The sequence below is a fragment of the Hyperolius riggenbachi genome, chromosome 3 (assembly GCF_040937935.1).
Source record: "Hyperolius riggenbachi isolate aHypRig1 chromosome 3, aHypRig1.pri, whole genome shotgun sequence".
NCBI classification, from domain to species: domain Eukaryota; kingdom Metazoa; phylum Chordata; class Amphibia; order Anura; family Hyperoliidae; genus Hyperolius; species Hyperolius riggenbachi.
Window position 1 is genome coordinate 276,404,541 of NC_090648.1, and position 25,598 is coordinate 276,430,138.

General features: G+C 42.1%; 1 protein-coding gene across 3 annotated transcripts in view; it reads right to left on the minus strand.

Moving 5' to 3' along the window:
- Positions 1–25,598, minus strand: part of TUBGCP6 (tubulin gamma complex component 6) — a 73,928-nt gene that overhangs the window by 39,366 nt on the left and 8,964 nt on the right. For all 3 annotated transcript variants that reach the window (XM_068276353.1, XM_068276354.1, XM_068276352.1), the window contains exons 2-14: positions 24,245–25,061; positions 21,269–21,432; positions 17,618–17,828; positions 14,717–14,890; positions 12,755–12,876; positions 10,967–11,042; positions 8,183–8,292; positions 7,986–8,077; positions 7,764–7,903; positions 6,379–6,528; positions 4,876–4,957; positions 3,215–3,303; positions 2,446–2,561 (exon numbers count right to left, since the gene is read on the minus strand). In XM_068276353.1, coding sequence (XP_068132454.1) covers positions 2,446–2,561; positions 3,215–3,303; positions 4,876–4,957; positions 6,379–6,528; positions 7,764–7,903; positions 7,986–8,077; positions 8,183–8,292; positions 10,967–11,042; positions 12,755–12,876; positions 14,717–14,890; positions 17,618–17,828; positions 21,269–21,432; positions 24,245–24,991 — 2,273 coding nt within the window. In that variant the 5' untranslated portion in view covers positions 24,992–25,061. The remainder of the gene's footprint in view (positions 1–2,445; positions 2,562–3,214; positions 3,304–4,875; positions 4,958–6,378; positions 6,529–7,763; positions 7,904–7,985; positions 8,078–8,182; positions 8,293–10,966; positions 11,043–12,754; positions 12,877–14,716; positions 14,891–17,617; positions 17,829–21,268; positions 21,433–24,244; positions 25,062–25,598) is intronic.

Consider the following 25,598-nt stretch of genomic DNA (forward strand, 5'->3'; position numbering starts at 1 on the left):
TTTTCTTCAGGAGTGGTGAGACTCACCACTGCCTCTCCATTTTAAGCGTTTTTTAATTGTTTTATATTGTTGGGTGCCTCCACTCTCTTCCCATAATAATTTACTTAATAAACTACATTGGAGTTTGTAGTCTTTATCAGCTTGGTCTTCTTTTGGGGACTGGGCTCATAGCCAGGAGTGCGACCTGTGAGGACCTTCTCATACCCAAACGGTGGCAGGAATTTTTCTGTATATGCAATTGGTGGTTGCAATCTGCTTGCAACCTGAAAAGTGAGTAAATATCCTTACACAGATCATTACCAAATTCTTTGGCATATAGCACTTTTGGCTCCTGTTCTTCTCTTTTGTGTTTCCTTTGGTTCCTGCACTCAACTACCTCTTCCCAGCCAGTACCCTCAGCACCTGCTTTTCCCCAGCCAGCACCCTCATTACCTGCCTATCCCCAGCCAGCACCCTTATCACCTGCCTCTCCCCAGCCAGCACCCTCATCACCTACCTCTTCCCAGCCAGCACCCCCCCCCCCACCTACCTCTTCCCAGCCAGCACCCTCAACTACCTCCCCCCAGCGAGCACCCTCAAATGCCTCTGAACACCCTCCTAACACAATCACTACACCTAGAACCTTCAGCCAACCCTTACTATCACTCAGTCTTCATTGATTATTAGCCACTACTGTGCCAGCAGAAGTCACTAATTAGCAGTTGCTACTGTGCCAGCAGCAGCCACTGTGCCAGCAGCAGCCACTGACATTGATTAACAGCTGCCATTTTTATTTAACAACACATACTACCTCCAGGCGAGGGGCATAGCCATGGGGGCTAAGTGAGCCCCCTCAATGGCAAACTTCTTCCTGGGTAGGTGGGAGAGGAAGTGCATGTTGATGTCGTCTCTGGAGCGATTCCACCTCGCCAATGTGGGGATGGTTTAATTCATAGACAACGTCCTCATCATTTGAAAACACACGCTGGAACTGCTTAAAGAATTTATGACTACATTCAACAACAATGATCTGAATATCTACCCAACATTTGATGTTTCTTGTAATGCATTTATCTTCCTGGACCTGCAACTCAAAGTGGACACCTGAAAACAACTTTGTACCATACTGGCTACACTACTCCTTGTATCATACCCTCATGACCAGGAGAAGCATATAAATTGGAAAATTCTTATGGCTGAGACAGAACTGATCTAGCCTGGGGAGCTTTGAATTGGAAGCATCCAGACTGGCAGAGAAATTTAGGGAAAGCAACTATCCCAACAAATTTATCAGAATAGCTTGGAGGAGGGCCAGATTCACCTCCAGGGAAAAGTTACTTCAGACACACAGAAATTTTGAATCAGGATGATACCCTTTATTGGCTAACTTACATGAAAACAAGAAGTAAGCTTTTGGCTTATAAGCCTTCTTCAGACTTTGTTCCTGTATATTAACAAGATGTTAAAATACATAGCTCATTTCTGGACACAAAACGGTATTCTAAAAATGTAACAGAGAGAGCACTGTTGTACTCTTGCTTTGATAAATCCTAATTTTGTTAATCTACATAACTGTTTATTTAAAATTGTGTTTCAAAAGTAGTGCATCAGATGGAGCTGGTGTACGGATTTCATAGCAACTATCTGTATGTGTTAGCCTCTATGTTTGAACTTTTAACACCATATGGCAAGCACCTCTATGGCACTCTTTCACTCACTCTGTTCCTTATTAGGCAGCGTAGGTTGTCAGCACATTTGCGCATGTGGTAGGGGGTGGTGTGTTCTGACATGTGGTTGACATCGCTGTGCTGTAGATGCGGACGCATCTGCCTTATGTACAACACCCCACATACTATGTAAACCATTCCCTGCTCTTAGTAAACAGTCCATGATGTAGCTTTGTAGCAAAACTAGTTGGACTGTGTGTACAGTGTGAAAGAGGCCATAGGTAAACATGAATGTTACCTTCACCTGGGCTGTACATCAGTTGTCCTTTCAGTTATAACGGATTTCGTGTACAGGGACCCCAAGCCACCACCCACACATTCCATGCATACATACAATCTACGGTTAGTATATAGGATCTACATTTAAACTAAGTAGAAACATACGCCTTGCAAACTTATGGTTCCAGATGAAGAGACTTGTGGCAGTAAACGAGTGCTTGTTGTTATTGCTATCATAGTGGAACAGGATTCCATTAGTGCCATTTTTTCTGGGTGAAGCATTCTTGAGTAAGCTCTGGTGTATCTTCCCATACACCAGTCCCAAGATATGGCTAAGGAACTCTCAGTTATATAAAATGCTGACAAATGTTAATCAAGAGTGAGCTGGTTTTAACTGTAATACAGTTGGAATGAGAATATATTTGCATGTTTGACGTAAAAAGTAAAGCTACGATTTTCTATCCATTTGTAGAATAGTTATATGGCAAGTTCAGCAAAAAACATGAATGACTTCTGTTACCTAGCTTTGTTCTCCAGCTCCTGCTCTAGTGCTTTCAACCTCTGCTCCCGATCACGCAGCTCCCGGGCATAACTGAAGTCATCATCAATTTCCTCTTGTTTGGCTGCAAGCCGTCGCTGCATGCAAAGACAATTTAAGAAACTGCTCAAGTTGGCAGATGCAAATAAACCAAACAACTGACTTCTGCTTCTTGTATACAAAGAACAAATTTCACTGCATGTGTACAACAGCAATGGTAGATGAGATGCCAATTCTGGCTTGCATGCAAATTTAATGCAAACTGCAAGCCGAGTGGAATGTGGCCAACCAAAATCAGCAGGAAGTACATGTGATTGTACCAATTTCAGGCTGCATTCAGTTTGCACTAATTATGCATGCTAGCAAGAATCATGAGCATCTCTGGTCCTTATACCTGAGAAGTTGGTGTTGCTCCAGTCATTAATTAACTTGTGAACCCAAAATCTGAGCTAGGGTGAGGTCATGATGATATCTTATGGAAAACAATGAGTGTTTGTAATTGGGAGCAGCAAGCTGGCCAAGTGGTTAGCATCCTTGCACTGCTGCTCTAGGGTCCTAGTTTCATTCTCTGCCAAGTATATACGGTACCTGCAAGGTGTCACATTACTTGCGTATGAGATATTGGAGGACACATGTACAGATATTACACTGTCATTAAAAAAATAATAATCAAAAAGCATAATTCAGGCAATAAAAGGTCTGCTGTGTGTAGGAAAGCTTTAGCCTTTGCCAGGTTTCAGAGTTCAAATACCTCTCGCTCTTTCTCATACTGTTCTTTCAGCTTCAGGAATAATTCTCTCTTTTTTGTGTCTACAGACATTTTTTCTGCCAGTTGCTGATCTATGACAAGAAAAGTAAAGGAAATCAAATACAAAACAAACAAGCTGAAGCCTTAAAGCCAATAGGAATCAAAGAAAAAAAACAAAAAAACAAAAACACATGGACGTGTTAAAAATGATGATAGCATTTACCTCACTGTATTTTCGCCACTCCCCCGCCCCTGGATCCGTTTATTTTTACCCAGCACCGATTCCCATGTTATCCAAGATGGCTGCTGACCTGTGCCCTTCTCTTCCGGGTCAGCAGCCGCTTCCTTTTTGTTAGCGCTAGGTAAAGCCACGTGAGAAGCAGTGCGCGGCCATGAAATGCTGCATAGTTCTACTCATACCTTTTCCCCGAGTAGAACTATGCGTCCTCTACACTGCCAACAGCACTGCCTGTGTTGTGCAGCATCACTATGCGTGCTCTGTCAGTGAGACCAGGGAGCTGCGCATCATTGGGAGGGCGGCTCAGAGGGGCGGGGAAAGGGGAGGTTGATGGGCATGTATGATGGAGGAGAGGCAGAGCAGTGGAAATAAGCTCTGCCTCCTCCCAACAGGATTATATTTGACTGAACTGGTCAAATATGTATGAATGAGTTTTCGGGTGCCAGGCGGCAGTAATTTTATATGAAAAGGAGACTGAGGAGCACAGGAGAGAAATAGGTAATTGATAAGGTATTGAAAATAAAAAAAAAACTGTTCCTATTCACTTTAAACCCATTCCAGGTTTTTCATTTATTAACATTTATTGTGTCTGTGTATATGCATGTGGTTGTATATGCAAGAGGGGCTGGGAGGGTGTAAAAACACACACTCAGGGCTTGTTCACACCAAGAGCACTTTTGAGCACTTACAAAGGCGCTAGCTTTTCGAAAAGCGCTTGGCTAATGTCTTTCTATGCGTTTTTTTTGCCAAAAGTTGTTCACTTCTAGGTCAAAGTATACTTCCTGTTCTGCCACAAAAACAAAACAAAAAAATTAACGCTAGACGCAAACACTCCACACTCGATAGGCATAAATAGGGAATCTCTAGGCACATGCCAGGAATCACTACTTCAAATCGCGACAAAAAGCGCTAAGCATTTGCGATTACGCTTAGGGCCTGTTTCCACTAGTGCGGAGCGATTTCTTTGCGGAAAATGCATAAACGAATTTCCATACGGATGCGAATTCATATGCGTTTGTATGTGAATTTAATTTGCATGTGTTTTCGTTTATCTGTGTAAGTATGCGATTTTAACCATGTCAGTGCCTGTGTGCTTTTACATGAAAACGTATGCGAATTCACATGGAAAATTTGCATCGCGAAAACGCATGTAAATTTCCTATTAAATACATTACATGCAAATCGCACACTAGCCTTGCGGTGTGCGAATTCTGATGGCTCTGCTGTGCAGATTTTTTCTGCACAGTCCACCGCACAGATTTCCTGACAAGTGGAAACAGGCCCATTGACTATTATTGGCTATGCGAATCTGCATGCAGAAAACACATGCAGATTCGCTCTAGTGGAAATGGGCCCTTAGAAATTTTTGGTGTGAACTAGCGTGCGCAAACACATACACATACACACACACTTGACCACAGATTACCTTTAAAGCTTTCCAAGAGTTTTTCTGTGGTTTCTCGAGCTTGAATAATTAAGTCCTGTTTTGAAATTTCAGCTTGAAGTTCCTAAAAAGATGTAAACAGAAATTACTATGCAGTATTTCAACCCTCTTATATAAAACCCGTGTCTCTGCGTCCCAGGGTGTGTGTGTGTGTGTGTGTGTCCGTGCTTTGCGCAACTGCGCATGTGCAGGGTCGCAGAGACATCGAGGGGGAGTGACCGTGGCTTGCAGGGGATGATGGGGCCAAGGGGCGGAAGGGCGTGTGCAGGCGCATGCGTGGGGCAGACCTAGAGCCCGTTTTGAAATGGGCTTAGGTCAGCTAGTATTCGAATTAAAAAAAATACTAGTTTTGTCATGTGTGAAATATTGTTTCAACAAGTTTAAAATGTTACTTGTTAGTTTAACATATTAGCAGAACAAGATTTATATCTCAGGATGTGACTCACACAAAACAGCATGTAATGCTGGGCATACACGGAGTTTCTTTTTCTTATCAATCGAGCCGCTGATGGCTCGATTGATAATATCAGACAGGTCCGATGACCTGCTGGATAGATTCCCTGCTCGATCCCCGCCGGCGGATAATAGCGGGGAATCGAGCGGCTGATAAGGAGCGTCGGCGGGGACAAGCGGGAATCGATCCGCGCGGACGAGCGGGGATGCGCCGGCATCGAGCCAGCGGCTCGATCCGGCTCATGATTGCATCCGTGTATGCCCAGCATTAAACCTTGTAAATGAATACATAGCATGTATTGGGGCGCATACACACATGCAATTTTAATCGGCTAATGATTTGGCAATTGTACTATTTTCTATAGTGTGAGGGCCAACAGATTGATTACAATGAAGATTGTGTAGGTAAGCTTTCATACTACATGGAATTAATGAAATTGGCCAATCAAATTTGTATATGTGTGGACAACCTTAAAAATAATCCATGCTCATATAATGCATTATTTATCAGGAAGTCACACATCTGGTAAACTGGAGAGCAGCAGAATGCAGTAAATGCTTATTGCTTTATCTACACTCACTGACAACTGTAAACAGACCCTAGTGTTTGTGGAAACCCCACAGCAGTCTCACCAAGGCAATAATTACTTCTACTTGTGTAAAAACGAATGTTATGATCACTGTTATTTGCCCTTTAATGCAATAATAAAAAAGTAGTCAGGAAGTAATACCAAAACTTTTTCATAAATAGTCATGTGGTTGGTAGAAAGAAAAAACTAGAGGGGGCAATGATAAGGTAAATATAGTGAAAAGGAGTAATCTATAGTTGGCATAGCAGCAAACATGAAAGCAGCTATGTTTGCTACAATAGTGCTTCTTTAGTACTAATTTGCTTTCACACAAAAAGCATGTAATAGTACAGTATGTACATATAGTAACATGAACCAGTTGCCCATCTTCTTTATGAAATAAATGCATTTCCTTATTTGTAGTATGAAATGTATCGGATTGGTGTTTGAAGCTGAACTTCACCTTCTCCACTTTGCTGATGCTGCTGTGACGTGCAATTCTGTCCATGCGAGCCACATAGATTGCCGTATCCGTTTTCATTTCCTTCAGTTCCTCCAAGGAAAAGGTAACAGATATCCGAGGTACAGGGATATCAGACCAAAAAATGTAATGCTGTCAAACAAAGAAAAACACTCCATACATTATCCTTGAATGACTTGCAATCCTGCCTAATGTTCAGCATGTACAGATTGGTGGAGTACCTCGCTTTGAGGCCTGAGCTAGGAACTATCTGAACTGAGCTTGTATGTTTCTCCCTTTGTGTTTGTGTTTGTTTCCACCAGGCTCTCAGGCTTTCGGAATGCGGTAGGGAAATAGTGCAACAAGGCTTGATGATTTAATGTTATTAAACACAATTTTGATTTTGTTTAATATACTTTGCCTATTTTGTAGTTTCTGTAAGCTTGTGTATTAAAATGTACCTGAGATGGGAAGGGTGGGGGGGGGGGGGGGGGCGGGAAACTTATAAATCCCTGGGGCTTCCTCCAGCCCCTTCCAGGCTAATCGCTCCATCACCGCCTTCCTCTCACACCTGGATCTTCTTTAACTGGCCCCGAAAAGTCCTCCAGTCTGGGTCAGTTGGCACAGACGCAGTCCAGCTACGCGTGCTTCCCCGTCACACTCCTGTGTGTTCTGCGCCTACGTTGTGGACCGGAGGACTTTTCACTGACAATTTTAGAAGATCCAGGAGGTGGAGGAGGGCGGCGAAGAAGGAATAAGCCTGGAGGGGGCTGGAGGAAGCCCCAGGTATGTATAATATATATTTGTCTCAGGTTCTCCAAGCTTTTTTAGCATTGGTGCTTCATACAGATAGTGACTTTGTGGAATAAATAGTTAAACTTCTTCGCTTTTGAAGGATAGTTAGCAACACGACTATGTACTCTCTAAAACAAAGCAGAAACGTCAGCAATATGTAATTACACAATAATGGAAATAGAAGAAAGATCACAGAATGTTTGTTGGGTAGTTGTAAGAGTCCATATTTTTTGAGTTTATTCAAGCTTAGGAATTTAGGAAGAAGAAAGGAAATGGGGGCCCTTGCCAAGTATGGTGGTTAGCCCCAATAAAATTGCCAGGTAAGCTCGGTCAATTTTCATCACAGAGAAGCAAACTTCAGAAAAGTGAACTTCTCCTAGCCAAGAGGAGCTAGGAAACTAGAAAAACTGTCTGTGAATACAAGCATTGTGCCATGTGTGGGCGTGTTGTACTGCCCTAAATCCAAACTCCTGTCAGGTGACACACATACTGTTTATCAGGTCTTGGATGGTGTAGCTGAGTAACGTTTGTGGACAAAGTGGATAGGACACACTTTTACACTATAAACAGAACACATTTCAATGATTACTTACTCTGGGGCTGCATAATTTCAACAAATTTATGGTCTTCCCACACATATATATTTCATTAGCCAAATGCTTTAAGAAGAGTGGCACACAATCTTCCACTTCTTTTGAGATCAAAATATATCCATGAGTCCAGTAGCGTTGATCTGATGCAAACAAGACAGATCTGTTACAAAGATTGGGGGAAAAAAAAGCTGGACGTTTATACGATCACAAAAAATCCTGTACCTCTAAATCCCAGGAAGTCTTCATTAACCTGGATCATGAATTCTTTACCAGCATCCCTTAATACACCACCGTAGACCCAGTCATAGATAAATCTAAAGAAACGCAGAAAACGTTTCTTTCAGAAAATTGCCAAAATATAACATTTCTGGTTATTCAGCCTAACGTAAAGTAAATTCCTCATATTCAAGAAGCATTACCTAGTATAGGGATCACAGCTAGACTTTAGCAGAGACAGCAAAATGGGATAGTTTTCATTACTGCTGTTTTCTAGAGACTCTTTGTATAAATATGACAGCAACTTCACCCCCTGGAAATAGGAAGGAGACAAAACAACATTAAGTATTACTGTACACATGATCATAAGGTTTCATATAGATTTTCTTGTTACATGTAAAATTTCAGTATTTAACACGATATTAGTGCAAACTGCGAATAAACGCATCAAGTGCGGGTTCCGAAGCAGTAACAATGTGCCTTAACCGAACAGGCAATGTGTGCATTTACAGTGGGAGTGAGGGATACATTCATTGCATTGTATGGTCCTACAGCAACTCACTGATCATATTGTGACCACGTTGTGCCGTGATAGGAATGCAGCACACCGTACTCAGTGTGAAAGGGCACTTAACTGTGCCTTTCTCTCTGGAGGAGAGGAATCCTATATGTTTGCCAGACCACAAGGGAATTGGGGACCCAAATTAGTGAGCACCATAGTGCCCTTAGATTTGTAGACATTAAATTGCCAGTTGCAAGACATAGTATGTGGGTGTACAGGCCTTTGCTATATTAGATTTTGCATGAATGCATTTTCAAACATTCATTTATGTTTTAATTATCTTAAAATATGAATTTAGGATTGGATTATTCATGTGCGATTTCTCATATTGGAATCTGAAAAGTTGCTAAAATTACAGTTTAGGTACCCCTGGGCCCAATATAAGTATCCCTTGGTGTACACATTTCTACCTCTTCAATCACTTAAAGCCCCAGGATTTCACACAAGTGATCTCCATTCAAACAACGTCCCTGCCGATGCTCCAGTGAGGATGTATACATTTATTTTAAGGAGAATGGAAATTCATGTCATTAAGTTTGTTTTGGGGGCGCGGAACCCCCCAAATTCTACAGTGAATCAATGTTCAAGGACAATAAAAACATGAAATTGCCAATGGCAGGTGACTATTAATTATAGGCACTGCACTATTCAGCTTTGATGTGAAAATCAGTACCTACCTACTACCTACTCATGCAATTAAAGTGTGCCTAACGTGACTAAATGTTACTAATATTTAATGTGCCATTGGTACTACACATAGAATTAAATATCTCATCCGTTCATTTTCACTTCAGGTTCCCTTAAAAGGTCAACTGAAGTCAGAAGTATATGGAAGCTGCCATATAGATTTCCTCAAACAATTCTAGTGGCCTGGTTGTCCTGCTGGTCTATTTTGCTGCAGTAGTGTCTGAATCACAAAACACCAAAAACAAGCATGTAGCTAATCTTGTTAGATTTGACAAAAATATCAGCAACACCTGATTTACTGCATGCCTGTTTGCTTGTTCAGGGTCTATGGCTAAAAGTAATAGAGAAAGAGGATCAGTAGGATAGCCAGGCAACTGGTATTGCTTAACTCCTTTGGAATGGGCGCCTCTGGTCCCTTTAAGGACCAGAGGCTTTTTTTCATACTTTCACTTCCTGATCACTGTGATTGGCTCACAGTGATCAGGAGGTCAGGAGCCAGTGAAAACTGCTTCTGACCGATAGGTCCTCCTGGAGCAGCAATCAGCTTGGGACCTTGGTAAGTCACAAAGTAGAATCTACACCACATCCGAGTTAGAGAGCCACAGATGCCACATGGATTTTACTTACCACTTAAAGGGACTCCGAGCAGTGCAGAAACTATGGAAAGATGCATATCATTTTAAAGCTCTCTTTCTCCTCTTTCCGATGATATATAAACCGCTGCCCTACGCCTTTTAGTTTACACTATTTTCGCGATTGAACTTGCCGCGGCCGCGATTTCAATCGCGAAAATAAAGAAAACTAAATGGCGTAGAGTGACGATTTAGGTGTCGCCAGAAAGAGGAGAAAGAGAGCTTTAAAATGATATCCATCTTTCCATAGTTACTTGTATTACACAGGACGACACTTTCCCCAGTGTCAGCAGCTCCATTCAGCAGAAAAAGTCGGCCTGTGTAATACAATGTAACTATGGAAAGATATCGTCGCTCTACGCCTTTTAGTTTTCTTTATTTTCGCGATTGAAATCACGACCGCGGCAATTTCAAATCGCGAAAATAGCGAAAACTAAAAGGCGTAGGGCAGCGCTTTATATCTCATTGGAAAGAAGAAAAAGAGAGCTTTAAAATGATATGCATCTTTCCATAGTTTCTGCACTGCTCGGAGTCCCTTTAAAGTGAACCTGAACCGAGTAAAATTATTTAAAATAAACACATGATGTACCTGCAAATGAACATTACATACTTATCTTGCCATCAGTTCCTCTCAGAAGCTCACAATTTTCTTCTTACAGTGATCCCTTCCAGTTCTGACAATATTTTGTCAGAGCTGAAATATATCAATTGCTGTCAGTTATATATCAGTTGCTATCAGTTATTACTGAAAGGGCAACTGATAAGCAAGGTAAAGTCCTTGTTTCCCTATGGCTCAAGTGGGCGATATTAGAGTTTAACAGTGTGCTGACCAGGAAGCTGTTATGGGGTAATGGACATTTTCTAAATGGAGGACGGAGAATTCCATTGATTACAAAGGACAAACAGGACGCGGCAGATGAGAATGAGATTGATGAGTAGACTACACGGGAGGTAAGTATGATGTGTGTATGTCTATTTTGACTTCATTTTCAGTTCAGTTGTCCTTTAAATGCAACTTAGACTGCATAATGATATTTAATAAACAACAATCACCAGTATTTCAACAAGTAAAAATAAATGTATTTTTCACATAACTTTATACTCACTGTAGGAAATGAAATGTTGCTGCCCCTGTTGCTGCCTAAGCCCACTGTTCCAACACAGCAAAGTTCTGCTAAGTATCTAAAGTATTAATAAATAAATATGAAAAACAAACAAGAATTTCTCAATGCCATGCTTGTTCATAAAGTAACAGCACATCTCATTTTATGACATTTCAAATACATACATTTTCTAGGGACAGAAAGCAGAATCTAAATCTAGCCATACACTATTGAATATTTTTAATACATTAGACATTAAATATGAAAAACCCAATCTAATAATCTATTAAGAATGAAGGCCTTCTCACATTTTTGATCATTTTGTTGATTGAGCAGTGATCAGGAATGGCCATGCTTTTAACAATCAAGTTAAACAGGAGAGTAGGGAGCAACTGGCTGTTTTATGTGACTTGTGCTGGAAAGTACAAGCTAGCAGGGGTGTCAAAACAATCAATATTAGATTAGATCAGATTCATGCTAGGATATTATAGGATATGGAGTAATACAATGTGATAGTCCTGATCATGAATATAGTACAAATCTAATAGCATATGGCCAACTTAAAGGGATCTGAGCACATCTATAGTAAAATATTCATGAAAAATGTGGGCTGTCGGGGGGGGGGGGGGGGGGGGGGAATAAGGGTTGACTGCGGCAGGCATTACTTAAATGTGGTGGCCTCCTACCTAGCCCCCAGTCTGTATGCGCTCTGCCATTTTCTAAAGAGCAGATCCACAGGTGACCAGTTTCAATCATCCATGACAGTGCCACGTGTCCCTGACTGCCACAATGCATGCTGCTGGGGAGATACAGTCAATCCATGTGAGTGCATCTCCCGGTCAGTGAGAGACCTTTTACTCTTGCAGGGATCCTACGGCGGGGGAGCTCTCCACGGGATCACCACATGAATCTGTACTCATATGACCCTATGGCAGTGTGCCAACAGGGTCATATGCATAGGCCTGCCCCCTCTCACTGACATACTCCCTGTTGTGTAGGAGGTAGGTCACTGGAATTCTCGGTGGTCCATGAATGCGCACCACATTCTGTCGTTCACACTTACTGCGTTGCCATAGAAGTGCATTGTTGCATAATCTGTGCAGTAAACACAGATCACACAGTAACACAGAGATGACTTTGTGGCAAATTAACTACTTCCGGCACTGTGAATCGCATTAGTGTGAAAGTCTACATAGACCTTCTCTTGCGGTAAAATAGCTTACTGCGGTGCCATAATGCAAAAAGGCCTAAATGTACTCACATTGAAGGACTACATCTCCTGGCATGCATTGTGATGGGGGTATGTGTGCAGGCAGGCTAGTCAAGTTTCTCCACACCAAACTCTCATCATTGTCTTTATGGCTCTTGCTCTGTGCACTGGTGTGCGGTCATGTTGGAACAGGAAGGGGCCATCAACAAGCTGTTCCCACGAAGTTGAGAGCATGACATTATCTAAAATGTCTTGATACCCAGAAGCAATCAGGGTATCAAGACAAATTTCCTTTTAAACAATACTAGTTGCCTGGCAGTCCTGCTGATCTCTTTGGCTGCAGTAGTGGCTGAATCACACACCTGAAACAAGCATGCAGCTAATCCAGTCTAACTTCAGTCAGAGCACCTGATCTGCATGATTGTTCAGGGGCTGTGGCTGTGGCTAAAAGTATTAGAGACAAAGGATCAGCAGGAGAGTCGGGCAACTGGTATTATTTTAAAAGGAAAAAAAAAACATATCCTTCTCAGTTTAGGTTCCCTTTAAGTTCTCAATCCACAAAACAGAAACCTAAAAAATACCTCAGTTGACGCCCAAGCTTTCTGAACAGGAAGCTAATAGTGAGGAGGGATAGCGTGATTGGTGTTGATAAAACGCATGCACGGTAGTACTGTAGATATTTTCTAAGTCCGCTTTTGAATGCCTGAAAACAAAAAAAAAGGTACACATTGTAAAATGTATTTTATAATGCAATTATTACAGTATGCACTCATCGAACAAAAAAAATAAAAAAATAAGTAAATTCAAAAACACAAGAATAAAAGTCATAGGTGGTACATGTTAATTAAGGGCACTGCCTCTCGCCTGTGAACTCTTCCTTTAGGGGGCGTGGCTACAGACGGAAGCAGGAAATATGGACACCTGGTGAGTAGAATAAAGTTTATTTAAATTGTGCTTGGTCGGCTCCCCAAAACTTCTATGCGCAAAATGCGCTCAAAATACTGCATGTTCTACCCCTAATCGCAATCGCACTAGTGGGTTCCCCACCACTCACTTTTATTGCAAAGTGTTTTTGGGAATCGCTGGTGATTGTTGGCGATTCTGAAACTATGCCAAAATCACCTAGTGGGTCCCAGTCCTGAGACCATGTTAACAGTGGTGCGTTGTGGTGCAGTGTAACTGCCACTTTGGAACGTGGCTTACCACACTGCACCACCTATGCTGACGTTCACAGTGCAGCTGCAGCGTTACGGTTTGCAATATGGTAATGCACTGCTTGCAGCATGTTACCAGTTATCATGGGCACGTGACACGCAGGGTGTTACTACTGCTGTGAACAGTAGAAGTGAAAAACACTTTTTACTGACTATATGCTGCATTGTACTGACAATGCAACGCAAGCATTAAGTGAACCTGAACCGAGTAAAATTATTTAAAATAAACACATGATGTACCTGCAAATGAATATTACATACTTACCTCACCATCAGTTCATCTACAAAGCTCACCTTTTTCTTCTGACTATGATTCCTTTAATTTCTGACAAGATTTTGTAACATCCCCTTAGCATGCCTTGTGCCAGTATTTCTATTTCTGTGAGCATACCCCAACACTTTTCTTGCTCTGTTCAGCATTTTAATCATACATGTACTCCTTTATGATTATATTTATTATATCATTTTATTTTATATTTCTATACATATCCGTGGTCATGTCATTTTTATACATCTATCATTTTCCTTTTTTTTCCCTACTCAATTTTATTCCCCCCTCCTACCCTTTTCTCTTCCCTTTCCTTCTCTCCCCTTTTTCCCACACCCCTTGCCCCTATATGCTATTACGTATACCTTTCTAGATGTTACATGCTTTACTGTTATTCTTATGTATTATGCCTCCAATTTTTATAATTTATATACTGTGTCATGAGGAGGAAAATACTCAAAATTTCAATACACCACATTATTTTGTTTGTTTATATTACATAAGTGTGTAGTGCTTGAGCACCCTATATTTGATGATTCTTGGCACTGTATTCGGCCTGAGGAAGTGGGGTGAAGCCCACAAAACGTGTTGCCAAGTACATATTCAAGCCTGTAGTCTGTTACTTGAATTTGTCTTCACTGAGGTAAGCCACCTCATCTCTTTCATTTTAGCTGTTTTTAACACAATTTTATCATACCTTGGGCACCTCTTTCCCCCCCTTGTGTTACCCACCCCTTTGTTTTGTCACCACCCCTGCAACCGTCTAGAATGTACCAAGAGAGCGTCCGCATCCAGTCCGTCTGGACACCAGAGAAGCCCAATGCCAATTTTGTTGGGGGGACACTGTCATTGGAGTGCTCCTCCGGACAGGAAGGCAGTGCGCTGTCTTTTTATTGCTTACAATGATGGACATTGGCCACATAAAATGGCAAGGAAGGCTGAATTCGGCCTGTGGGCCTGGTGTTTGACACCTGTGATCTAGATCAAGCATCCATAACCTGCTGTTGAGTAACTAGACCGAGCATCCATAACTGAAAAAATTTCAAAGACAAGTCAAGTACCTGAAACACAAGGCCTTTATTTTGTGAGCAGTCCAGAGCAGATTGCAAAGAGAAAAGATTAAGCCTGGTGTAGTAGGTCCCATAATCGGCCACTTGTGCCAGAAGATTGCCTATGGTTTCAGGGGAAGTACCAGATACATAGATGCCATGTTTTACCACAAAGGCTTGGCTGGGCTGTAAAAAGAAAAAGTTTACAATCATGAACTGACTTAATTCAATCATATTAACATCAACATTACTCTAAAAACTCTGTTAATTTGTTTAGTTGTGTTGATGCTTTGCCTTTTGGTATCTCACTGACCCACAATGAGAAAGCAGGTCAGGTGTCCTCTCCTCACTGGCTGCATTGTTTGTTACAGGCATGGGTCTCAGACAGTACCACACTCAAAATATGTACTTAAAGAGACACTGAAGCCTCATAAAATCCCACTTCTTATTAAACATTTAACTTTAGCACTATCAGCCCTGCTAAAGCGCAGCATCCCCGCGACAGAAAGCGGTTTACAAACTCCCCAAACACCGGGGGAAAAAAACACGACTTTCCTGGTCGTGGATTTTGCTGCCCGGGGAGGCAGAACTTTGAGCTGCAGCTCTGCCTCCATTAGCATCAATCTCCCGCGGATCTCCGCCCCTCTCAGTGAAGGAAGACTGAGAGGGGCAGGAGAGGCGGTGATCAGCGGGGATTGACACTAGTAGAGGCAGAGCTACAGCCCTAAGCTCTGTCTCTATGAGGAATCGCTCTCCACATTTTCCCACTGGGATTTGGGGGGGGTTGTAAATAGCTTTCTGCTGCGGGGATGTTGCGCTTTAGCAGGGCTTATAATGCTAAAGTTAAATGTTTAATAAAAAGTGGGATTTTAGGAGACTTCAGAGTCTCTTCAATACCAAAATAAATTAGAAGGCAAAAATTCAGCACATTATCCACGAGTCAGATGATCCTGCTCAGCTCTAAATGACCTTGGGGCATCAAAGATTCTCTCCAGTCTAGGAACATGGTTGTGGTGGTGGTGAATATATCCTGTAGATGGTTTCATATTGCTCCAATAATTGCAGAAAAGGGCGTGAAAATGTTGGTGTTTTATGTTCTTGGATACATACACCACAAAACATTTTACAAGGCTGGGAGAAAAAAAAACACAACACACAAATAAACAACAACACAAAAATCCCCCAAACAAAAACAAAAACAATCCACAAGCAACCAACCAAACAACCACTTATACCTAAAATCTGTAATTATCTGATTTGTGCTAACCTATACTCTTCCAGCACACACAATAGGTATGGAATATAGATTGTGCTTGTCGTACCCTAATTGTGTGGCCTACATGCGCTTTGAGTCTTATGGGAGAAAAGCGCTTTACAAATGTTATTGTATTATTGTATTGTATTATAAGCACTAAATGTGGAAAATAAACCCCAAAAAACAACAAAAAAAAAGGCAGTAATCAAAATAGCTACAATGGTAAAAACCACATAACATAAAACCACAGCCCCTTATGACCATTGTCATCATGATCCAGGAGAGGTTGTTAAGATAATCACAATAATATAAGTGAAAGCACAACAAGTCCGCAAGCACGTCCTTAACTGGTGCACTTGAGATATGGGTAAAGGGTGACCTCCATAGATAACAAGTCAAAGTATCTCATTCAGAACGCTCTCAGCTTATATAGTTGCCTCCACCAACACCCTTTGATGTCTGTTGGACCACAATCACAAAGGTTTGAAGCGTATGCGGAGGACTCAATAGGCTCCCTTCGCATCACGACCAAATCGGGCAGTGGTCTTCAATAGAAACATCTCTTCATGTCAGCATGCATTAAAATTTACCTCAAGGCAATAAAATAGTTCATGATGCAACATTGCATGATAAAATCAAAAGTGTATTCCAATATTGCACTTACACTCTTCCACAAGTAATAATTGGCATTGAGCTTTTGTCAGCGGGTTCTTCCCCGCCCAGTCTCCCGGTCAGACCGCTCGAGTTGGTGTCCCTGCTCCTCTCCTCCATAGTTCCTAGTTGTCTGCAGTACCGTCAGAGATTACCCTGATGATGAGTCACGTGATTAGTGACACAACTGGTAGAGAGGAGTCTCTGACAGCACTGCAGACAACTAGGAACAACGGAGGAGAGGAGGCAGTGTAAGACAAGTGTAGGGGACACCAACTCAAGTGGTCTGACTAGGCCTGACAACCATTTCACAACTTAGCTTCCTGTGAGGCTGGGGTCAGTGATAAGTACATTATTTGTAATTGCATGTGCATGTATCTTTGCTTGCTAAACTGTATACAACAGCACTTGTAAACTGCTTGTAGTGCCAGACCTTTTCTCTTCTCTGGACTGTGTACATTGATGAATCTTTGGCCTAGAGCACACAGGGAGCATCACACTGCCACCACTGGCTGCTAACACAGGTCATACCACTGACCCACTAACCATGTGCCTGCTGGTCATCTTCCCTTTTTTACTTATTCGATCATCTTGACAGTAAAGAAAACCTGAGACTGGGTAGGGGGCAAAATGACTATCTGGCATTTGGTCAGGTTTCTCACAGTCCTCTTGGTCCCAGCCAGATTAAAGTCAACTGTGTAAGCGCAGTCCTGGCCGTGCGCCACCTCAATCGTATTCCCGTAGCATTCTGAGCATGCGCAGAACGCTCCTGGCAATGAGAGTGCAATAAAGCACACCACTGGGACAGAGCATGCGCAGTAGCCTGCGACGTAGCCAGTCGTGAACTGTAACGTGGCAGACAGAAGTGTAACGAAGGAGACCCAGATGGACCTGATAGGCTAGGAGCTGGAAGGAGCCCCAGGTAAGTAAAAGTCATATTCTCTGGTACATAACTGCATAAGAACTATAAAAACAATGAAAAAAAATACTTTGCAAGAACCATTTACCTGACTGAAGGAGAATGTGGAAGACACCACACCAATGAGAACATTCAGAACATCTTTCACCAGGTCAGATTCTTTAAGCATCACATGAGGAGTGGCATGTATAACAGTATTACTGAGCAGCTGAAGACCGCCTTCATAGATTTTATACATTTTATTAAATGCTTCTCGTCCTGCCTCAGTAAGATAGGGGTCTTCTCTCTTACCTGGGGGACTAAGGCAGAGAAACTCTGTTATTGCAGAAATACCCTTCTGACATTCCCACTACCATTGTGTTGGTACATGAGGCAAGTATAAGAAGCAGGAGCCTGTGGCTGCATACCTTCTGTCACACATTCTGCTTCAAGGAATTGAGGTGTCCCCCCCCAAAAAAAAAAAATATCTGCTATATTATCACCGTTGTCTGATTTAAGTGACCCTGTAGTCAATGCACATTGCTTAGCTGTTTTGCTGATCAATACTGTAAGCTACTGTCCCAAAACAAGTATGCACATCAAGTGCTCCGACTACACTAACTGTATGTTTGATTCAGAAACAACAGCAGAAGAGCCAGCCAAATGAAATTATTTAATAACAAAACCAAAATGGCAGAATTTAAATCCTTTTCACTATACAAGGTCTCAAATAATTTAAACAATAAAGCATGCAGATGTAGTACAATCATTTCAAAAAACTTTTAAATATCTTTCTAGCTGCACTATCCTAGCAGCAGTATAACTGGAAAGGGTTGATGAAAATTCCTGCACTAACTAGCTATTGAACACATAACCACACTTCTTATGACCCCTGGTGTCAGAATACTAGGGCTTACAGAGGAACTCCAGTGAAAATAATGTAATACAAAAGTGTTTCATTTTTACAATTATCTATAAATGATTTAGTCAGTGTTTGCCCATTGTAAAATCTTTCCTCTCCCCGATTTACATTGAGACATTTATCACATGGTGACATTTTTACTGCTGGCAGGTGATGTCAGTGGAAGTAGCTGCTGCTTGCTTTTTTGGCAGTTGTAAACAGCTGTTATTTCCCACAATGCAACAAGTCACCCACAGTGTGATGTCAGGACCTCAGAGCCGTGAGGCACTGAAATCACACTGTGGGAGGGGTTCCACCACAAAATCAGCCATGCAGAGCCCCCTGATGATCCATTTGAGAAAAGAAATAGATTTCTCGTGGGAAAGGGGATATCAGCTACTGATTGGGATGAAGTTGAATTCTTGGCTACGGTTTCTTTTTAAAGTGGATCTGAGGTAAACTTTTACTCATTGAAAAGTTGTGTTATTTCATGTAGTTTATCGGGCATTCCTCAAGCCAAATACTTCTTTGTTTTTGTTTTAATACTCTAATTCCCTATAAACTAAACAAGCCTCGCCCACAGCTTTTCAGAGTGCCTTGGCATTTTCAGACAATAGCAAGGGCTTACAGGAGCTCAGTCTGGGCAGGAGGAGGGGGAGGTGTTACTAGCCATTGATTTCAGAGGCAGAGTGGAGGAGGGAGGAGGAGATGGGACTGAATTTACACACAGGCAAGCTGATAGCATCTCCAGCCCTAAGCCTGTGACAATGCGACAAACAGAACATGGCTGCCCTCATTGTATCACAGGAATAAATAATCATAAACTTCTGAAGCTAGATATGCTGTGTAAACTATCTAAACTTTAGATAAGATAAATAGAGAAGTTACTTGTTATAGTTAGTTTTTCATTTAGGATCCACTTTAAGTAAAACAGTTGCCAACAGCAACCAGTCAGATCTCAGTTGCTGCATAAAACAAAGATTACAACTGCGCTGACCAAATGCGCATATTTTGCTTCATGCTATTCAGCTCCCATTGTCATGCCAACACAGAAGGTGTGGTCATGTTTATTTTATTAACTCACTTTGCAAGAAAAAACAAGATTTAAAGTACAACCGAGGTGACATGTGACATGATAAGATAGACATATGTATGTACAGTGCAAAGGCACACAACTAGGCTGTATTCCTTTTTTTCTTTCTCTGCTTGAAAAAGTTAAATATCAGGTATGCAACTGACAGTTTCTGCCCGGGTCGGACTGGGTCAGACTATAGCATAACCCTCACTGGTAATCACAGCCATAAAACACTTTTCTGTCAGTACATGGCTTCTGACAGCAGGAAAGAGATAAAAAAAGGGTCAATAATTCATAGATTTAAGCTCTGGCATACTTCAATGAAGGTGTCATTGAGCAGAGACAATGAAACAGTAAAAACTTTAAAACTAGATTTAAATATAAAATAGAACTGTGGGATATCTTAAAAAAAAAAAAAAAAAGTCATTTTTTAGGAGACTTAGGATAGATATAACTGTTTTCCTCATCAGTTTATTTTCACCTCGGATGTCTTTTAAGACAAGCAAAAAAATAAATATATTTATACACATGGATACAATGGATCTGTTTTGTTCACAGTCCCTCTTTAAAGGTACATACAGACGTCGGATTTTTCCAATCGACCCGCCGTTTGGACGTCAAATCGGGCGTGTGTACAGTCGGTCATTCAGCTGATAACGCTGGTTTTGACGGCAAAACCAGCGTTATCAGCTGAACGACCGACTGTACACACGCCCGATTTGAAATCCAAACAACCGGTCGTTTGGACATCCATACGACGACGACGCGTTTGGAAAAATCCGACGTGTGTATGAGCCTTAAGTCTCAGTTTAAGATATTGTTTTGTTTACAAGTCTTTCTCCCTCTCCCTTCAAAAAGTAATTTACATAGGACTATATACACACACACAAAAAAAAAAGTCTATAAACAGATTAATCTAAAATCTGCTTAGAATCTGTGGTGCAGTCACACTGATGCCTCACTGAATTCCCATGGACACTGGCTGGTTGCTGTAAGCATTTTCAATGAGCCTGCAATACAGAACCACACCAAGTGCACCCCCCCCCCCCCGCCCCCAGGAAAGCATTACTCCTCCACTAACCATGCTGTAAATAATTGAATTAAAAAATACATGAACATGACTGAAATGGAATTAAACCCCTACTTGTTACATACATTCTATGCTGTATACATGGGTGCAGTCTACAGGATATTCATCCTACTGTGTCTATTCAAGGTACTTCCTTCCAATTTACCTCTCTGACCAACCCTTCATAGTTTATAATTGATGCCACAAATTTCTTAAAGCCAATATCCAGAGTATAACACATATTCAAAGGATCCTCTTCCTGTTTAAAGTTATAATTACCAGCCGGGTCTTCCTCTTGTGAATCAGTCCCGGGGCTCAGTGTCCCAGGGCTGTGGAGTCTGAGCAATTTTGGGTACCTGGAGTCAGAGGTTTCATAAACTGAGGAGTCGGAGTCATGATTTTTGTACCAACTCCATAGCCTTACCGTGTCCGCCGACTTCAAACACACCATAGTGTTTCTCTCTACTCGAAACAGAGAAAACCTGAAAGTGTTTTTCAGTAGGGGCGAGGCCATGCAATGGAAGTTGGTGGACACAGAGCCCCCGGACTGATCATCCACAACAAGAAGACCTGGACGGTAATTATATCTACAGGAGAAAGGATACATATACTCTTTGAGAGAGTATTTTTTTAGGAATGTTCCATATCCAGAAGCAACTTCGTTTTAATTTCATATTCCTATTAGCAGAACAAACTGGACAGCATTATAACTTACAAGCCTATTCTCTCCCAACAGCGCCGTTTACTAGGTGTATAGGTGAGTACTGCCTCCCATAAGTCAATGTCAGGAGTCACACTGGGCTCTGACTGAGAATCGGGAGTCATGTTTGACGCAGACTGGAAGCCCTCATCTTCTGACTGATCAATACTTTGGGGTACCTGAAAAAAAAAAAAAAAGCCAAATATAAACTTTCTCGTTCTTTAACAACTGAGGACAGATGAAAATGAGTAAACTAGTACACTGCTTTGATTTCATTTAACAGTAATACAAATATGTCTGCATTACTTGGTGCTCATATATTAGCATCTTGTGATGCAGGCTGACCAATGACAGCACAGAGAATCATATGCATTGTAACTGGCTCTGCAACAGTGACACTCGATGCCCACTACAACCATGCAAAGGAAAATGTCATCTTTTATACATTAATGCCTCCATTATAAAATCACAAGTACTCTGGACCTGTAGAGAGAACACATACTTCTATTTATTTAAGGATCTTTTCCTCACGTCTCCTCTTCCCCCAAACCACAGCAGTGAAGAACCTCCAGATGCATCATCCAACATGGCCACCCCTGTGGTTTATGAGCAGTGGCCAAGTATCATGCATATTTTCCCCTGAGTTTCAATATGGATATTTGCAACTTATACCTTCTATCTGGGAAGTGTGATGCAAATACTCATAAGTGTTTTATCTATATTGATACACAATTGTAATTTTCTGCTATACAGACTAACTGACATGAATTATATTATAGATATTTCATAATTTATTCTGATGGCCACTGCAAGATGTCCAATATTTCATGTGCCTCTGAAGTAGTGGTCTTAGAACTGCAAAACATGCATCTGGATCTGTGACATCTGTGTGTTTTCTGATTTTAATTAATCACTTTGCATTAATCTTGACAGTTAATAAATGTAAAAATTATGCTTGGAACCTCAAAAGGAACATGAGCATAAAGTGATATGGAGTTGGAAATGATTATTATTTTTTTTAATTACAGCTTTATGGCTGCAGCACTGATCATTTTAACAAGGTCTAAGCCATTGATGCGTAAAGTATGATGTGCCTGTTTGCTTCCATTATCTCCCAATGCCTTAAAGTGAACCTGCGGACTACAAATCTACTCAGCAGAAGTGAAAAGGCTTGGTGTTTTTTTAACAGTTTCACAGCATCAGAACTTTGTTTTTCTTACCAAAGCATCATTTTTAGCTAAGCTCCACCCATCAAAGAAAACTGCCCAGGCTTTTTTCCCCTGATGCTGTGCAAAGCATGATGGGATTTCCTATGTTATTATTCACCTTGCCTAGCAACTGGGAGGAGTGATCAGCACACAGGACAGTTGGAACTGTGTCTTATGCTCCCTGTCACCTCCTTTCAACCAAAAAGATGGCTCCCCTCATGAAATCAAACATTTGCCTGTTCATTTAAAACAGGGTGGGTAAGAGATTATATTACCTATCTATTTTAATTAACATAACTAATGTAACTTAATGACAGTATATTTGTTTAGGCTGAGTTCCTCTTTAAAGAGTAACTGTCAGGCTGCAGAAGCTAATTTAAACCTCTATTCTCCTGTGTTAAACAGTTTAGAAGGAAGCTCAAAAGCCATTAGTGAAGATAAACATTTCAGTTACCTTTGATGTGTGCTTATCTTATGGCCCATACTCACGAGGGACTTTTGTCGCCTCAACACGCGGCGCGCGCGTGTTGCGGCGACAGGTCGCCCGTGAGTATGGGCCGTCGCACGCCCGCGCGCCCCCGAACTGTCGCCCGTCGCTATGTCGCCATGCGATTGAAACTTTCAATCGCATGGCGACAGTCGCCGCTGCCCCCCCGCCGCAACTGTCGCTAGTCCGCGTGAGTACGCGGACTAGCGACAGCAACCTCCATTGAGGTTCACAGACCTTCCGGCGGGGGGAGGAGGAACGTCAGCGACAGCTTCCGCCTTGCCGCTGCTCCCTCTTCCGCATGTGTACGCGGAGGGACCTGGCGAGAAGCTGTCGCCGGCCTGTCGCCCACACGCTCACGTGTGCTGGCGACAGGCGAGTTTTGCAGCCCGTGAGTACGGGCCTTTAGTCTGTTATAGACCCATAAAGACGCAAGCCGCAGCTAAACTGCAAAGCATTCTGGGGCCCTCCCCTCGGCTGCTAATGAGACGGTACAGCAGCTTGTGTAATCAGTGCAGAGCGTAGCACTGATAAATCTCCGGGCAGACTACACTGCAGGAGTCAGCTATTGTTCCTAGCCACATGGCTCATTAATATTCACTGCACACCGTGTTGTTCAAGAACGAGCTTATCTGTGACGACACATTTGGCTTCACAAACATGGAGCCTGCCATGAGCTGTCAGGAGCATCTATCTCTGCATATACTATATACAAATTCTGTGAAATCCAAACGTGGACAGTGAAATGCATATGTAATGTAAGTACAGCCAATCTTTAGCTACTGATATATGTGTTTATTTTCTCTGAGACCCTATACCTAACAGCTCCTCTTTAAGGTCACAGAGAATGGGCATTGGGAGATGACGGAGGCACACAGGAGGAAACATGCCAGCTGGACAGGTGAGTGTAAGTTTACTCCGCTGCACTAATACTGTGCAGGGTCCCAGGGAATACAGAATTAGCTTTAGCTGGGGCAACACCTGGTGGGCCCGTCACAGAAACACGTCGCTGGGTACACATACAGAAGTACACCTGCCCCCTTTCGAAACACAGAAAAAGTCCTGTCTGATCTTTAATGTCGATCGATTTCGGACATAAATCAATCAAAATTACGATCAGGTTGCATCTTCGGGCATCAACCTTCGAGAGATTCAATCACAGTGAACAAATCTATCAGGGAAGATGTCATAGTGTAAGGGCTCCTTCAGGCAAGTACTGTAACAAATACAAATATTCCAGTTGTTCAAAATCTAACATATTATGGTACCTATTTTACTACACCAATGCATAATTACCTTGATGGCAAGGCCAGACAGATCAGCACTATCCGGCACAGGTGGCAGATCCAATTTAATATCCATATCACTTGTTCGTGTATGAACAAGAGCTCCAAAGAGAGACACTCGAGTCTCTTTCTCAAACTTATCGTTTGTGGAGACATTCTGAGAAAAAAGGCCTATGCCTGGGAGACCGGTGCCTGGTGCAGCTTCCATGATCTGAAGGGTACTGTGGACAATATTGTTTAGATCAATTTCTTGGCACGCCAGTAAAGTCCCAATGTCAGCTTCAAATACACCAACATCATAATGGTCATATCCTTGGTATGGCAGGTTCCTACCCACATATTTGTTGTTCTGAAACAGGTCTCTTTTTGGTGGAAGGATCTGTTGTGGTCCAGTTCCAGCAAGCTCTACCAAAAGCTCAAGAACAGCACACAAATCTGAGAACTGCTCACCACTGTACTTTTCAGTGTGTTCCAGCAGCTCCTCCAGACGGTCTGCTTCAGATTTCATGCCACTGACACGCAGATCAAAAGACAACATCAACATTTTATTTTTCACAGGAAGTTTCTTAGCATTTGGCTGCAACTTTCGAGCTTCTTCTTGGAACAAGTGGATAAAGAGGGTGTCATAAACTAATCTCTTGAGCTCCTGTTTGCTTTTTGCCTTGCTTTTCTTTCTGCCTGCCAGAACATTGTTCCATGAGAGTCTTGTCATATGCGCTTCACACAAGTCACTAAAGAGCTGGGTGATGCTGCTCATCTTGATTTGAGAACGTAGAGGACTTTTCCTCAGCTTTTAAGGTGGTGACTGAACTTTAGGAACTGTACATCTAAAATGCAGAACAAAACAGTTTGACATTAATATTAAATATATATCCACATCCAAAACCTCACAAAGTACTGTAACTTCCACCTCCGTAACATCTGCAAGATCCGCCCTTTCCTGACCTCTGTCACCACCAAACTCCTCACCCATGCCCTCTTAATTTCCCGCCTTGACTACTGCAATGTCCTTCTGTCTGATCTCCCTATGACCCAAATTGCCCTGCTGCAGTCCATCATGAATGCGGCAGCCAGTATTATCCACTCCTCCCATCACTCCACCAAGGTGGCTCCCCTCTGTGAATCCCTCCACAGGCTTCCTATCCAGTCCAGAATCAGATTCAATATAATGTGTCAGGCCTAAAAATCAGTCCATAAAACCTCCCCAACTACATTTCCGATCTTACTCAGAGGTACACACACCTAGCTGCTCACTCTGTTCCTCCAATGAACTTCACCTGACTGCCCTCCGCATCACCCGGTCCCTTGCATGCCTCCCGGACTTCTCAAGAGCTGCTCCAACACTATGGAACTCCCTACCTCCC